Source organism: Vidua chalybeata, chromosome 3 (genome assembly GCF_026979565.1).
Source record: "Vidua chalybeata isolate OUT-0048 chromosome 3, bVidCha1 merged haplotype, whole genome shotgun sequence".
Classification (NCBI taxonomy): Eukaryota; Metazoa; Chordata; class Aves; order Passeriformes; family Viduidae; genus Vidua; species Vidua chalybeata.
This window is the reverse complement of record NC_071532.1, coordinates 36,079,028-36,096,091: the sequence shown is the minus strand read 5'-3', so window position 1 is coordinate 36,096,091 and position 17,064 is coordinate 36,079,028. Positions and strand designations below refer to the sequence as shown.

Sequence of the window (17,064 nt, the reverse complement as noted above, 5' to 3'; positions counted from 1 at the left end):
GCGCTGCTCCAGCGGCGAGCAAAACGCCCCCTTCCACCTCCCTGCCGGCGAACGGCGCGGACGCCTATAGAGGAGCCACGCTCTCGCTCGGGGGCTTAGGAGAGGTTTTCCCGCCTGGCAAGGCCGGGCTCGTCTCGCGCTGCGCTCCTGGCCGCTAGGGGGCGCCAGGGCGCGGCCGGGTGGTCCCGCCCTCAGGGAGCCGGGAGCTGAGGGAGAGATGGTTTGACCCTATGCCAGGCAGCTCCAGCCTTTCCCTTTTATAAATCTCGGTGTGGCACCTTGCAGCTTTTCCCTCCTAAGCTCAGGACCTGCTGTGCCATCCCACCTGTCCTGGGTAGGTTTTGAAGATCTGTTTTGTACAGAACCCGTTGCCAAAAAGGGGTTTAAGCAGCGGCTTTGTCACAGGTGAGCTTAGATAGGATTTACTTGCAGGAAAATAACAGATACAAAGTATATTTTTTGTAACAGCCTGAACTTCCCATGTGTCTGAGAGGCTCAGCTTGTATCTCCATTGTAGAGCAGTAGGCTTTATCCTCATTAAAAATAAGGTTAGAGTTGAAAAATAGCTTGTACCTATTAGGATGAGCTTAACCACTGTATTGCTATAAGAAGCTCCAGGTTTGTTTTTTTTTTTTTTAATTTTATATTTCTGAATAGCTATTTAAGTTATTTTCTTCACCCTTAATACAAATGTAATGTAGTTTAGATGCAAAGCACATACTCGAACCCACAAAGTGAATTCATTTTGTATTGTGTTCACAGTAAAACACAGCAGCTGAAAAAAGAGCTCTGACTGAAAGGAAAATGCCCACATAATACCTAAACCCTGTAATTTTTATGGCATATCTTTGGCTGGGTGTGAAAAGCCGGGGTTAAAAGTGCTCCTGTGTAAAGAAAATGATCCAAGAAATGTTCCCCTGCACCAGCAATGTGTAAGAAATAGGTGGAGAATGGGAGTTCTTGAGATTGTTTTCCATTTTCAAGCACCTGCACCTATATCAGGAGCTTGTTGCAAGTGAAACACATCCTTATGGTGTGCAGTTTTCCAGTGCTGGTGAGACATCAAAATCCAGCATTTGGGCAGTTGTCAAAATGAAGAACTAGGGAAAACATGACTCTATAATCTTTCAACCATTTTTAGCAGTTGCTTTTGATTTTATTTCTTTGCTGGATTCATGCACCTTTGAAACAGATAACTGAGAAGAGGATTTGGAAGAGGATGATCTTTGCCTTTTTATATTCAAATTTTAGCAGGCAGAGAAGAAACCAGTTTTTGTATAAAGGTAGAGAAATGCGCACCTAGGTCATATACAGGGAAAAGGTCTACCTAGTAAAAGTCTGGCTCTTCAATTACACTGAGCAAGGATGGCAGCAGTACCAAATCCTGGATATTTAGCACTAATGCAATGTTACAGCTGGATAATGCAATGTTACAGCTGGATACAGCTCAAAAAAAGAGCCAAGCTTTTAAAGGAGCTGTTGAGGAAGGTTTGGGTTGTGGTTGGTCACCTCCTTGTTACCTCAGGTTAGGGATCATTTAGAGTTTGTTGTGGTATCCCACAACTCAAAAAAAGAGCCAAGCTTTTAAAGGAGCTGTTGAGGAAGGTTTGGGTTGTGGTTGGTCACCTCCTTGTTACCTCAGGTTAGGGATCATTTAGAGTTTGTTGTGGTATCCCAGGAAGTTCCTGGTTTCTCCTGAGTGTGTATAGTCAGTGGCATGGCTATATCCTATGATATTGTGTAAACTTGGGTGGTGGAAGATGTCATTTATCTGCTGCTGAGCTGGGCTTTGGGCTTGGTTTTGCCACAGCATGCCACAAAGGACCCGAGAGGAAAACACAGAGGGATTGTGCACTGTTACCAGCAGTTACCACGTGCTGCTCAGTGGTGCCCTAGGGCTGGGAGCAATGATTTTCCAGGATTTTGAAGGAAATTTTGAAGGTTAGAGCTGGTGCTGTCCCAACCACCTCGTTACACATGGCTCTGTGCTTGGCAAAAGCAGCTCCTCCAGTGCTAAGAATCATTTGGAGTCAGTTTGTTCCATTGCTGGGTGGAGCCTGGATTTTGAGTTAGCGTGTAGCAAGCTGCTGAGCTAAGTTTAGAGCTGCTGTGGTCTAACAATTTTGGTCTGGCAGGGTTCCTTCCCTGGGGCTGGATTGAAAGGGTTCATCAGCCCTCAGGGATATACTGGATTTAAGATGAGTTGCCTGGCTGATTTAAGGGGGTTTTGTTATTCACTTTTCTTGTCCCTGTCATCCTCATCTGCCTCATTCTGTGTCTAGTATGAACTCCCCGGCCATGGCTTGGTTTCATCCGAGGCCCTTGCAGGTATGGTGGTGGCACCAGATGGGGAACTGACCCAGAGCAGGCTCTGTGGTTTAGGACTTGTCATGTTAGGATGAAGGCTGAGCTTTCAGCCAGGGCACCCAAGGACCAAATGTGTCATTAGGTCACGTTTAAAGCCTGCACTCCCTGAAGCCTTTTGGATTTGTCTTAAGAGCTGAGTTTAGGCTTGGAGTTGCCTGCACTTTATATTGTTCTCGTTACGCTCTTATCATAATTTCTGGCTATTCTGACCTTTTCCAACATCTCCAAGAAGCAATGAGACAATAACAAATCCCATAATAAACACCCCAATGCAAGATCCTGGGATTGCAACAGAGTCTTTTAGCTTAGTTTTTTGAAAAAAAGATGAGGTTTGTGTGCTTCTGTTTTTGTGTGCTTCTGTTTTTATTTGAAGTACTCTGTCCTTCAAATAGAACATGGACCTAATTTTGACCTATAGAAACTCTGCATTTTCTGGCTTGGTGTGAATGGGGAGCTTCAAGAAGAAGAGAGATTTTTAGTTAGAGCTGCACTGAGGACAGAGCTCAGTCCTCTGGGGACGTTTGTTGCTGACACAATGTTCCTGAAATGGAGGTTAATCTTCAGGGGGTCTTTCTTGCTTCTCCCTGGAGATAACTCACCGAGAATCCTTGAGACAGCAGTGATGACAGCAGAAAGAATGATTGCTACAAACAGAGTGACATCATTTCACCCCATGGCCTTAGATAAGTTATTAAGTACCATTCCTTAATCATGCTCTGTTAAGATTGAGTAGCTTCTAAACATTTAATAAATGCAATACTCAAGTCTTCTCAGCATGAAGTTTTTTGCACAAGTAAATTTTAGTTTTTCAGAGGAGAAGAAAATCTCTACCTAGAGAATACTTTTTTCTTCTATCTGGAGTTTCATGCCAGAAGTTTTGGCTTGTGGTGCTTGAGGCTGAGCCCTGCATGAGCTGCCAACCCTGCCTGCATGGGATGGCTCCATGGCTACTTCCACTTCCTGGAGAAGATAATGAATGAGGGATTCTGGATTTTATGGATTTTCTTGGGATTCTTTTACTTGATTTCTTCTGGTTTTCTTTGTTTCCTTCCTGCTCTGGACTATGTATAGTAAAGAGGTTTTGTGCCTTTCATCCTACTCCCTCCATTTCTTGCTAATATTTTCTGAGGGTTTTTTCTCCCTTATGTTCCTTTCAAAAATCTAATTTGACTCCATAGATGAAAAGGCTGCTCACACAGTCTTTTCAGCAAGGGATCTAGGAAAAATGAGGACACACGCCGTGGGAGTGTGTCAGGAAATGCATGCAGTGCCATACAAGTATTACCTTGTTACGTGTTCTTGTAGGTAATGTCACCCAGCACAGAAGGGTGACGGTTCTGCAGCAGCACAAAATACAGGGCTGCCCTGTGGTTTGGGAGGGAAGAAAACCACTCTGTTGATAGTGATTTTGTTCTGCTAAGACATCAGTGTAAACATTGCTGTTTATTTTTCCTCTAAGTGCAATGAATGTGATCTGATCTCTGCTTCTAAATCTACAATAGTTAAAAAAAAAAAATCTTACTTCACTTGTAGACTGATTTTCCAGTTTTTCCAGGCAGTAATTTCCTCCTTGCTCTTACCAAAAAAATATTTTTCCTTATCAGTGGCAAGTTGGCAGAGAAGTTCCTGGTCATAAGGCTACAAAAGGAATTAGAGGCAGGGACAGACAAGCAGCTGAATAAGTCTGTGGGACTGGGACTGTTGCTGCTGTTAATTCTCAATACTTCTTTCTCTTCACACAGGAGTAGGTGAGGACACAGGAGCACACGGGTAGTGTAAGTCAGTGACCCTTGGTCTGCACAGGGCTGAAGCTCTTAGGTGAAAGAATGAGTATTTCTTTGTGGGAATACCTGGTGAGATTATTCCCCCCTCTCCCTCTAGATGCCAGCAGAGCACTAGCCTTGCTGCGAGGTGTTGCTTCCTGGCTGTATTTCAGAAGAACAGTGTTAATTTGTAATGCTGCTTGTTTACTTTTTAGAGAGGTTGGAATTAACGGATTGTCCTGTTCAGAACAAGCTCTGCATCCTTTGGAGAGCTGATGAAAAGAAAAAGCACCGGAGTTTAAACATGTTCTTTTATGAATCTGTTTCCGCAAATACGAAACGTGTTCTCACCTGTGATATATCTCTGTATTTCACAGCTAAAGAACGAATCAGAGGCTTCTTGGCAAGCAACATCCTGAGCCCTCAGAGGCATCCTCATTTGTAACTCCACACAAACGTGCTGTTCAGAGATGCATGGGGAGGTGTATGGCTGTTCCAGAGCAGTGCTTGCTGAGGGAGCATCGTGGTTGAACTTTTGAATCCTGCCATGAAGAGGCTGATGGAACCTGGGATGTGGTGTGAGCTCCCTGCCTTGGGTTGCGTCACCTCCCAGCTGGCCCATTTAATGCCTGTTACTCTTCTGGCCTGGGACAATTCTGAAAAGTGGGATCCCTACTGGTGCTGAGATGGATCAGGCTGAAGCACCTTGTCCTGCTGCTCTGGGCTTTCCCACATGCCTGCTTACAGGACTCTCAGGGACTCCTACTCTAATGGCATTTGTTGTACCAAAAGCAAGGTGTCCCTCTCTGCTCCCTTGTAGCCAGCAAGAGTTCTGGCCCTTTTAAAGAGCCTTTTGTTTCCTGTATGGGGGGCATCGGCTCCATTTCCCAGAGCGTTTCTGCTGGGAGAGGCTGTGAGACTCAGTGACTGATTTGCAAGTGCTGTTAGAGATGGAGAATCCGTGCACTTCTGCCTTGACAACCAGGGGATGCACCCACAGGCACCGTTGGCTGTTGTGGACTCTGCTTGGACTTGGTTTTTGGGAAGAAGACAGACACAAGTGAGTGGAGAAGGATCTTGATAAGACTTTTTTCTGAGAAAGAAAAGACACAGAAAAAGCTACACAAGCTGTTCAAAAACTGTATTTCATTGCTCTCTGCACTTCCCCCAAGCAATCTTCCTCCCAGAGAAACAGAACAAGTGGAACTGTGCAACAAGTGAAGTTTAGTTATATTTTTTAATATGTTGGCTTTTGATAGCTATTAAAAATTGTTTCAGAGATGTTTGGGTATTCCAGTCACGCTGCCAAAGGTTGATGTCTTTGAAGCTGGAGGTACAAACAGGATTTGCTGTTGGGTGCAATCAGGAAAAGGGGGAGGAAGAAGGTGGAGCAAAGCTGGGGAGCTCCCTAACATGACTTTATCGGGAAAGTTTCTGTGCAGCCCCCGGCTGGCTTTGCTCCCCTCACTGCCTCAGTCCCGAGCAGCTCTCTGAGAGCTCCCTCCGCTGGAAAAAGAGTTTAGTTAAAAATACAAACCCGTAGTAGGAAAAAAAAAAAAAAGTGCATTTGAAGCACTGATACTTCTCATAGGTGTTGATAAATACAAATCCCATGTTTTTAACCCTGGTGCTACATCTCATACATTCCACTTGCCACTTGTGGAAGGATTGAGTGTTACTGGGCAAGAGAGAGGCACTGCCCTTGGCTGGGGCATCTGTGCTTCAGGATGGTTCATCAGCTCAGATGGAACTGGGCTGTTTAAGTTGGAAGTGGGGACTGTGGGAGCAGGACTTGTATATTTGTATATTGCAGCTCCCAGAAAGGGCACTTTAAAAGAATGGGACCGTCTAATGTGTTCCCTTGGCTATGAAATTCAGGAGAGGCTGGAGTGAGAACCGGTTGGAGAAATCAATTGTGATGAACTTCCTAGTCCAGTGATTATGAGCTACAGTGTGGTAAAGGGTAGCGAGATATGTCCTCCCAACATCTCATTTTAAATGATGTCCCCTTGCCTTGGACTAACTCATATTTAAGTTGCAGCAATCTTTATTTTCAGTTGCAGTATCTTTTTTACCTGCCCTTCTCTGGAGCTAATCTTCGAAACAATATAAATTGCTATTCACAGATCTTTTATTTTGCTTTGTTTCTGGTAAAACAAATCACCCCAGTCAAGGTCTCCTAGAGCTATGCTGTACAAACACAAGGGAATGTGTGATCTCTGCCCCAGTTTAGGATAATGAGTCTTTGGCTCACTTGCTCACTTCAAATGACAATCATATGTACTGGTTCACAAAATCCTTGAGAAAATGCAGGAAAAGCCAGGCCAGAAATAAGTATAAAAACCTAGGTCCAAACAGAGAAAATTCTGAACTACCAGAATTTAAAAATAAGAGATTTTCAAAGTGAAAGGTCACACCATCCTGTCTTCTTCATTTGCATTTCACTTCTGAGTTTGAGTCATGGGGCTCAGCCAAACTTGGGACAGACATGGCAGATCTGCATCGATCCAGTGATGGTGTCATTTCCAGTGCAGTGCTGGGGAGAGGACAAATTCCCAGGAAAGGACTGCAAGCCTATAGTGGTGACAAGGAGCAAGCCTCCTGCCACATACAAAACGAAAGTGCTTGGGACATCAGAGAACACAAATCTACCATCATAAAACCATTTCTTTACTACACGTTGAAAGTTCATTCCAAAACAGCAAAAGGAGTTAATTTCTCAGGCTAAACATTGTAGATGGTAAAGACAACACCAAAATCCATGTCTTTAACAAAAAAACAGAACATAGCTCTGTGGCTTTTATTTCAGTAATGCTGAAAGCATTAAAAACCCCAAAAGAATGCAACAGAGACTCTTTTACACACTACAGCACCTTCCCCTTAGAGTTCATAAAACATGCAGTGTGTCTGTACAGCAGCAGGAACAGGCAGCTCCTGGAACTGAAGCCTATGGGGAAATATCAGATTGGGACACCTCTTTGGATTCCAATGGCAAGCTCAAAGTTGGGATTGTCAGCCTTTCTTACTATTATTGTACAGAAATTGGCACCCAAGAGTTCATTTGAAAGGTGTCTGCAGAACTGTCTGCTGCTAGTGCAGAGGATTTGGGTTTTTCAAGCCTCAGCAGCACACACATTAAATTGCTTCATTACTTGGCTTTTTGCCTCTGTATGAGGTAAATCATCAGCTGCTAAATCTGTAGATGGGATGGATGATTGGGAGAGAACATCCTCTCTGCTTAAAATCCACTGGGAAGCAAATGTTAACATGCTCCCCTCCCCCCTTCTGTGGGCCACTGCTGTACTGCAAACCCCCCACTGCCTGTGGGCTTGTTTTGGGGAAGCACTTGGGAGGCTCAGCTGTGGACAACCTCATAAAAAGTCAGAACAAAACAATTACCCCTGCCCTAAAGATCCTGCACAATCTGTGACTACAATTAAATTTCATGTTTCTTTTTCCTGAACTGACGTTAGTTTGATCATCTGCATCCACTGCATTTACTGCATTTACTTAGATCTGCACAACACCTTGTCACTGAGCCCACTCACTCCTTTCAGCTATACTCTCTTTATGGATAATACCTTTAAAAAATTGAACCCCCAGCTTTGCTCTGTGAATAAAAGCAGAGTATGTCTTGCTAAGCTTAATGCACCTTGGATTAGAGCTCTCATCTGACTGTGTTCATGAGAGATACTGGAGGCAGACAGCTGGCCAGGCAGCCTCTCACTGTGTGAAATTTATGCTACTCTATCTGTAGGTGATTACAAAAACAACTTTTCAAGGTTAGTGCCCAGGCTTGCTGCTGCTTAGCACAGGAACAGGAGTCCAAAGACTTTCTTCTGGTTGACTGCCTTCATTATTAGTTTTTCCCTTTTTTTGGTGGTTTTCTCTCTGTTAGAAATGTCAGGGTTATGGAATCTGATGGTTCATGGTTTTGCTGAAGTACACTTTCAGAGTCTCACAAAAACACACCAAGGTGATGGAGATAGTGAACTTTGAATGCGTAGAACAATCACCCAGACCTAATTAGTGGTTTGCAGTTTTAAGGGATAATCAAATGCTGGGTTCTTGTAGGAGACTAAGTGTGTGCCATACTGCTCACTCTGAGGCTTTTTACATGCCTTACACAGACATACAGACAAAATAATTGTGGTAATGAGAAAGAGTCCACTTGCTGCAGACAGACCAGCAAAAACATACTTGTAGCTGGGTTTTGTTTTAAAGCTGGTGCACGAATTACCTGGAATTTCCTGGCCTGTTGTCTGGCTTGACCCTGCTTTGTTTGAGGCAGTCACACAGATATGGTAAGTGGTGAATGGTAGCAGGTTGTACAGAGTGTACTGCCTGGCTGTGGGGTAGATGTTGTCCATTACAAACTGCCTGTCCTCATTGTCTTGGGCACGAAGCATCAGCTCATAGCTGTGAACAACTGAATATGGGGCACACCAGCGTATCTGTGCAGAGCTGTCAGTGATTTCAATCACCTCTCTGAGCCTGGGTGGGTCTGGAATCTCATCTTCCCTTGACGTGCCAGGACATGAACACTGGAATATATTCTGGAGTTCCCTGCATGGCTTCTGCAGGTGCCTGCAAGGATTGTAGTCACAGGCGACCTGGGCCGTTTGCACCGGCGTTTCCTCCTTTGGTTGTTCTTCGTAGTCATAGTCATCGGTGTAATGTGGTGATGGCGTGGTGGGTGCAGGCTCTGAGTGGGCACTGCTCCTTGTGGAGTTCAGCTGTGGGGGACTCATTTGGGGGGCACCTTCCATGGCATGGGTGGCAAAGGAGTGAGTGTGCTGGTTGGTGGTGTGGGGGACTCCTGTTCCTCCAGAGGAATAATCACTGGTGGTCTGGTTGAATGACCCTTCCCAGGGGAATGTTGTGTCAGTTGTTCTGAGCCCTCTCTGTAGCTGTTCTGTTCCAGTTGGACTTGTGGAGCTGTGGTCTGGGAACTGAGCAAAGAGCTCTTGGAGAAAAACCGGGAAGGAGGTTACAGATGCCAAGGAAGGGGAACTGCTTGTGGATTCCGAAACTGCCTCCACCTCGTGTGAGGAACTGTTGGCCTTTGCTAGGATGGGCTCAGTTGGGTTGGATGCTGTCATGCTCATCACATCCCTCTGGATTAGGGAGCTGGTGTGAGTCAAATCTGTGGTCAGCAGAGCTGAGTCTGTTGTTACTACAGCAGAGGCATCATCACTGGTGAAGTTGAAAGCATCACGATCAGGAAGGGCTGTGTTTGAATCAGGCTGTGTAACATTGTTCTCTGACTGGCATTTATCGTAGAGCTCCAGCAGTGAAAAAGATGTCGAAGGTCTGCCCAAATCTTCCTGGGATGTGCAAAAAGTCTCCCAAGCCCTGCAGAGGGAAACCAGAATAGTCAAGATCCAGAAGAGCATTACAGGTTTCTGTAGGCTGCTTGGATTGGAATTGGTGATCTGCTGTCAAAACCGTCTTCATGTTAGTGAGAGTGTGAAACCTAGACCAAATCTAGATTGTCTTAACAACAGTCCAGGCAGCTTTCCACAGCACTGACTGTGGAATTTAGCTGGAACTGGCTTTTTGGTTTTGTAAGGTGCAGGAATATCTTATGCCCGAGGGGAAGTGTCCTTTGGTACAACAATAGCTGTGAATTTAAGCAAAGGGCATCGGGATTCAACTTGTCTTAAAGAGTCAGACTTTAATGTAGCAGTAACAGGGGAACACATGCAGAGAGCTGTAACAGGATTCCTGGAATTCTTAATCCATCTGGTTTAGGCAGCTGGAGGTAGGCTGATGCGGGGCTTTTAAATGACTAAGACTGAATTCTTTATTTACTTAGACATTGAAGTTTTGGTAAAGAATGCAATTGCTAAACCCATCCCGGTGAAAAACTGTCTAATTTCAACAGTCTACTTCCCTGCTCTCTGAGAGATTTGATGACAAATCTTCTTGGTGGCCTTTGAAAAGGAAGAGAAACCATTTATATGCAAATATTTCTTTTAACTGCAACTTACTGTAATTAGTCTGTAAAACTGTAGGGGAGCATGAAAACAATAGGTGAGAAATGGTGCTATTTGCAAGGAGTTTAGTTGACTGCCGGTGGTGATGTAAGCTTTGCAAGTAGCAGGGTGAGGGGAAAATAATTTGTTAAAGATCTTCCAAAGTTTTCCAGTTTCTGCTCCCAGCACTGGCACATCAAGACAGCTCATTTTCTGTCTTCAGCTAATATGGAAATACGTGAAATATGGTCCAAAACAGAAAGAAAATATTCTCACCTTAAAGCAGAATCCACAGCTAATAACACTTTATGCTTTGTCCCTGAAAAGGACATTATTTTGCACTTCTACCTCTTGCGGAAGGGAAGAACACACAAGGAATTTGAATAACTTAGTGAATGGTGGTAAATGTTTGGTCCCCAAACAACTTGCACACTGAAGCTGTGTCTGAAGAGCATTACTTGATCTCCTTGAGCTCACTTACTTTTGCAGAACAACTTTCTTGGGCTTGGACAGCAGCCAAGAGAGCTGGCAGTTGCACAGCAGAGGATTCCCATATAAGTTGATGATGATGACATCCGATGAATTGGTGTTCCAAGGATTAAAGGAACTCAGGTTACAGCTACAAGAAATCAAATGCAATAATTAAAAAACGCTGAGCTACCTTCCAACGACTGGAGTGTGCTTAGTATCCCTTACCCTTAGTGTGTGTAAGGCACAAAGCAATATTCCCAGTTCCCCTGGCAGTAACCAGTTATTAAACCCACCACCCTGCAGACTCAGAAGATGCTCTCTTTTTTCTAGGACTTTAATTCCTTTAAGTTTGGGCATGATTTTTAGCACTTTGAACTGGTATTCCTGCAAGTGTTGTAAAGTGCTGTGTAAATTCAGTGGGGCAATCAAGGGGGGATGGAATACATAGGATTTTTGCTTTGTATGGGTTTATTTTCCTGAAACTGGTTTCTAGGCACAGACAGTGCTCTAGTGTTTGTTTTCTGATATGCTTATATCTGGGTCGCTATTATAAAAATGTTTCGAAGTGCTCTCCAGATTTTTTTCCTCTGTGCTGACTGCTCTGTGTGCACTTCGCCTGCTCTTATTTTGATAAATCACTTTCGGACTTTTGTCCCTCTTAGTACTTCAGGTATGTGACGTACCAAGAGGTGCTACCCCTAGAATGAGAACTAAAACATTGCTTTTACTAATGATGAACAAAGAGCTATATTAAACTCTCACACTAAAAGTGGGAGGGACAGGATTTTTGTCTGCTTCTGAGATGCAGGTTTTGGAGACCTGTCAGCACTCATCCTTGCAGAGCAGGGAACCCTCAGTGACTTGCTTCTCCTCTGACGGGATATTGCCCTTGGAAGCCTGGTCTTTATCACAAGCAGGGTTCAGTGGATCTATGCTGATCTAAACAGCGCTGGGTGAATTCATCCATTGGACAGGGAGGTAAGGCAGAGGAGTGGGAACACAATGGATACAACCTCAAGCAAACAATTAATTGTGCTATGAGTCCCATGCTGCCTCTTTGGGCTGTATCATCTCTATCAGGCCACATCACAGATTTTACATGGCAAAGACAGCAAGTCCACACTTCCTTCCTAAATCTGATAAACTGTTCAAGTCAGCTTCCAGGCACCACAGCGCTGTGAGGCAAAAGAAGTATTATGTGAGGAAGGACAAAAAACCCAAACTCACTTCTCAAATGAGAGATGGCTCAGATGAAGAGCACTGTCAAACATCTCTGTCTGCACGAAACCCAGAGAACGTGAGTCCTGACAGTGCAGCTCTCGGAGACCAGGCAGAGACTTGAAGATGTCGCTGTCCAGGCTTCTTAACCGTGGCATGTTTGTCAGGTGAAGTGATCTGAGGTTGGCCAAATCTCTGGCCCACTCTGGTTGAACTGAAACGGAAAAATATTTGCACCTACTGCTTGAACAGAGCATTCCTGTGGATTTCTGCCTAGAAAAGGGGTTCGAATTCATAGATATAAAGTATCTGTCACCTTCTGCAGCTATTCTCTTTGGGAAAGGACTAGAAAAAAAGTCAATACACCAGCGTGTAAACACCCATGCAGCTGCATTTTTGTTATAGTCCCTGCAGGTCAGACTGTCATAGGGCAGAGGAAAAGAGGGGGAAATAGGACAACGAAGCTGATAAGAGATATGGAATAGATTTCTCTGTTCAGGAAAGTAGTTTACAAGGTCCTGACTGGTGCAAGAAAGGCAAATCACTTATTTCTCCTAGCACGGGTGAAAGAGCCAAGAGGCATGAAACTGAAAGAATAGGTCTTGTACGAAAGGGTCTTTCTGTCCCATGACTCAATAGGGTAACTCACTACCACAGGAGGGATTAGGCAAATTCATGGAGGAAATTTGGTGGTGCAGCTGTTTAATGTGAGTTGAAGTGAAGCCTCTAGCTTGAGGAGGCCCTGGCCCTGCCCCAGACTGGAAGAAGCTGGGCAAGGCATCTCACATCTGTGTGTCTCAGCACCTCAGGTATAAACTGAGGCTGGCAGGGCAAAAGGGAAAAAAAAACCTCCTGTGGATTGCTCGGGGCAGGGATTTCCTCCCCCCTCAGCGGAAGTATCCGGCTGGCTGTGGATGGCACAAAAAGCCTCTCTCTGTGCTACTTCAATGTGGCTCTAAAAGCTGACTGTAGCTGTGGGGACAAAGAAAGATTTCAACAGCCTGTCTGGACAGAGAAACGAATTTCCTTCTGTGCTTCCCAAAACTAATCCTGGGGCTGACAGGGAGATGACTGTCAGTAGCAGACAGTGGGATTAGGATGGAGGTGGGTGACTACACTGGGACAAATCGTCCTGTCTCATGGTGTTTGGTCTCTGCCCTTCCTCTGGGAGGCTGTTTTGTGTGAGAGTGCCTTGCACGCTCTGACCATGTTTGCAGCTTTCAGTGTGGGGTGTTCCCCCTGCATTCCAGGCTCAGCCAGGATGGGAACTGTTGTCCCAGCAAGGCTTCTGCTCCCCTGGCCTGACCAAGCCCTGTGTTTACAGCAGGAAACCCAGAAACTTACTTTTTTCAAAAAAGGTCCCGCTCAGATCAAGCACATTGATGGAGTTTCCAGGCCTGTTCATGGCCTCGTTGGGATCTGTGCTGATGGCAAAAGCAGAGTCCCTAATTCCTCTGCTGTCATCCTGCCCGAGCAGCGTTGCAGAGAGGTTCAAGACCTGCAGCTGAGGGTAGCAGGAAAAAGCAAGTGGCTGGATTTCAATCAGGGGATTTCCAGCCAAGGACAACCACCTTAGGTTAGGCAGGGCAGAGCCGTGGCAGGATGGCACAGATGACAGCTTATTAAAGCTCAAGTCCAGCTTGAGGAGACTGCTGAGGGCTTCAGATCCCAACCTCACTGACCAGAGGTGGTTGTGCCTCAGCGAGAGGACACGCAGATGTGGGAGGTTTGCTATCTCTGTGCCATTCACCACTTCCAAGAGGTTATTGCTGAGATCCAAGGTCTCCAGGGCCTCTGGAAGGCAGACGGGGAAAGCTGTCAGGCTGCTGTTGGTCAGCTGCAGCGTGATCCAGGTCCTGTTCTTCTGATCCTCACAGGACATGCTGTTGAGATTGACATTCTCCCAAGTGTCCTCCTGAGCCAGCTGGAAAAAGGTGGTGACATCCCTGGATGCTGCTCTGTTCACCGGGCCGTGTGCTGTGGTTCCCAGCAGCAGAGGGAGAATGAGCAAGGGTGACAACATCCTTCTCAGAGGTGCTTGCCGTTTGCAAGATCTGTTTCCTTTTTGTTTCAGGAGGGAAAAAAAAAACATCAACATTTAGAGCTAAATTAAAATCCCTCCAGTCATCTAAAAACTATTTAAAAGAAAAACAGTTTATAAGCCCATTCCTATTATATCCAGACAGTGATAAGTGATAATTAATAGCTCTTCTGTAATTAAGTCTAAGTAAACATGAATCCTTGGGGACAGAAGTATCATGCAGTCTTAGTCTAAGAGTGCCTACAGTCGTTCATGTAGGAAGCATGAACCAAGTTGTATCCCACACCAGGACCCTCATTGCCAGGAGGTTGTCCTGCTGTCCAGTTGTGCCAGCCCAGTGGGAAGTTTTCCAGTGAGGTCATGCCCAAACAACTGGGTCCAATGTGCCTATGGCAAGGGACTGTTTCCTGTGAGGTGGTGTAAAGCAAATGAATGGATCCAAGGACAGAGGAGAGTTGCAAAACTTTAAAGCCCAGGACCCCAAACTGGGCTGAGTTCTGTTGGACTGGGCAGGTAAAAGTGCCTTTCCTGTGTTAGGAAGGACTTTCCTTTCCTTAGCAGAAGTTGGAATAGAAAAACCAGGGACTTGTGTGGGCTCTACCAGGGCAGTTCTGCCCCATTCTGAGGACAGTCCCAGTGGAACCCCACAGGGGGCTTGGGGCTCCTGAGCAGCTGGCAATGCCCACAGCCTATCTGCCAGACAGCAGCAGGGCTGGGGCCTGCGGTAGATGAGAGCCACAGACAGGCTACACGGCCCAGCTGCTGGAAAAGGATGCACTGAAAATGCAGCTCCCGAACCGCATTTCAGTGGAAGTGGTCAGAAACCGAGTACGCTCCTGGAACTGGGCCCCAAAGGCCTGAGCGCCAAGAAACATGCTATTTAGTGTTACAGCTCCCTCTGTGCTCCCTCCTCCTCCTCCCACCCCTGCTTTGGTCTTTGTAAAAAAAAAAAAAAAAAAAAAAAATTCTTAGTGACTTGTGCGAGGTCCCCACAGATAATGTGTGTCAGGGGAAGGAATTAACCCCAGCCCTAAACTCGTGCTTTTCTTGTTGAGCTGTCTTTTGTGCTTCCCGGCAACAAAATGATGATTCCTCGTCTAGAAATATATTACAGTGTAGGGTGGTAACCGAAGCCCCACGTATTATGAAATATCTCAGACTTATTCCAAAGTTTAATTGCTCCTTGCTGTTCCCTGAATGATGCCAGGTCTTGCCCAGACCGTAATCCTTTGCTGCCATCCCAGGTTTGAAGTAGGGACCAGAAAAATAGTATACACAGACCACCAAAATAATGTGTTGTATTTGCCTGTGTCCTTTTCGTCAGTCGGAATCGTGCAAGATCCAAGCAGCCTCAGGGCTTCCCGGTCACCGGAGCCGCTGGATCTCCTGCTCTGCAGCACATTGGCAGGGAGAGGATGAGAGGAATTGGGCTGCTGTATTCCAGTCTTAGATTTAACCTTAATCCTTGCCTATAAACCGCATCCGCTTGCACGTACCTGTCCAAAAGTCCGGGTGCCTCGTGCCTCCGCTCGGAGTGGCTCCGACTGCTCGGCCTTGCTTTTATACGCTTGGGGTGACTCAGCCGGCAGCGTGAACTGCCTCTTTTCTGTTCCCAGCTTTCCCTGCTCCCGGCTCTGCCCACAAGCTCAGGCGAGGTTTGTTCCAGGCTCGCTCCTCCGCATCCAGCTTTGAGAGGGGGCGGCTCCGGGCAGCTTACCCCGCTCCCTTGGCCCTAGCAGGAGGTCGGTGGGAGGGAGGGCTCTTATTTCCCAACACTCAGGCAGGGCTGCTCCTGTCTGCCTTTGTCTAAGCAAAGGGGGGTAAAGGGAAAAGATCAGTGACAATAGTCCCAACTCTCACGTCTTCCACCGACGGGGGGAGGGAGAGGAATTGTTGTGTTCCTTTGTTGGCAGGTCAGGATGATGTAAAGCTGAGGCTCTGCCTGCTGACATGAGCTTTGGTCTCTCTTTAGGCGCCAATAATGGGCTTCAAGTGTTTAAATTTCTAAGACTCTCGCTCTTGGGGAGTAAATCCTGCAAAAGTTCACGCAGGACAAATTACTTTTCCGAGGAGGCCCTTAGGATACGTCAGAAGTGAAACTTCCACCTGCTCCTCCCGCAGAGAAGGAATTCTCTCTGCCGATGGAGAGGGCGTAGGGCATCTCACTCCCCATGTGACAGCCTTTGGGAGGCCTCTCCTGGCCCCGCTGCGCGTGGGTTGTGTTCTCCGTTCTGCATCTGTGTACCACATGGCTTGGGAGAATTCTCTTCCTGCTACTTCTCTCATCCTTTGCTGGATAAATAAAACTGACAACATAAACTATCTCCCGCTGAGGGATCTGCCCCGAGCTGGGTTTTTCAGCATTCCCACAATTCAAACAATAATTAGGTCGAGAGCAGAGAATAAAGTCAGGGAAACGATCCTAGAAAGGGATGAGTTGATGGAGATTGTTCCAAAGTAAAAGCAAAAGGGTGGTTGTTCTGCTGCTTCTGTAGGACATCTAATTGTTAAAATTTCCAAGTAGAACAGTAGTCAGTGCTTTTCCTTTATCGGGGCAACAAAACAGATCCCTGACATGAAGACGGCACCGACCTGTAAACTTCGGTGCTAAAGTGCAGATAAAGGTCTTGTTTGCCCAGAAACGTTGAGTCTACAAGTACACATTAGGCAGACCTTATCTATTGACCGTGTGGGTCATTATGTGCGTGGGGAGAGAGCCTTGAAAAACACCAGAACATCCACAGAACAGAGATAGGGGCTTCCAGTAGGACTCTCTGGAGACATTGCCGTTCCCTTGGAGGCTGGGCGAGGTGCACATATTGTTCCCCTGCGGAATGGCTCTAGGGCAAGACAGATGGTTTCCTAAATGAGGGGCTAATCTCACCACTGACCCTGGTGGCGCAGGCCGAGCGGGGCAGCCGAGCCCGGCACGTGCGCGCCCGCAGGTACCTTCAGAGCTCTGCACTCTCTGCGGTTCAAAGGGTAAAGTGGAGCAGGTTACAAAAATCTGAAGAATTTGGTAAAAGAGGAAAAAAGCCCAGCTCCAGATAGGCCGGTGGAAACCCTGCCTTCCCTCTGGCTTCGCAGAGCTGCCGGCTGCGGTGCTGCTCTTTGGGAAGCCGAGGAGCAGGGAGGTGACCTGGCTTTGTCCTGGACTATTAAATACTTGTGTTTGCTGCCCTTAGCTAAAACACAAGTAAATTTTCATTGCTTATTTTAGGGTTAT

The 17,064-nt window shown here is 46.2% G+C and overlaps 1 protein-coding gene and 1 long non-coding RNA gene across 2 annotated transcripts; one reads left to right on the top strand and one right to left on the bottom strand.

The window, feature by feature from the left end:
- The first annotated feature begins 117 nt into the window (after window positions 1-117).
- On the top strand, window positions 118-5,411 carry LOC128786283 (uncharacterized). The gene is made up of 2 exons (XR_008430228.1): window positions 118-405; window positions 4,508-5,411. It is a non-coding gene; the product is annotated as an uncharacterized LOC128786283 (long non-coding RNA).
- A 1,485-nt stretch (window positions 5,412-6,896) lies between these two features.
- LRRN4 (leucine rich repeat neuronal 4) lies at window positions 6,897-15,384 on the bottom strand. The gene is made up of 5 exons (XM_053939467.1): window positions 15,335-15,384; window positions 13,142-13,858; window positions 11,807-12,011; window positions 10,590-10,727; window positions 6,897-9,485 (listed from the first exon to the last, which is right to left on the bottom strand). The coding sequence occupies exons 2-5, from the start codon at window positions 13,818-13,820 to the stop codon at window positions 8,153-8,155; spliced, it is 2,355 nt and encodes a 784-aa protein (XP_053795442.1). The 5' UTR covers window positions 13,821-13,858; window positions 15,335-15,384; the 3' UTR covers window positions 6,897-8,152.
- Window positions 15,385-17,064: the final 1,680 nt, after the last annotated feature.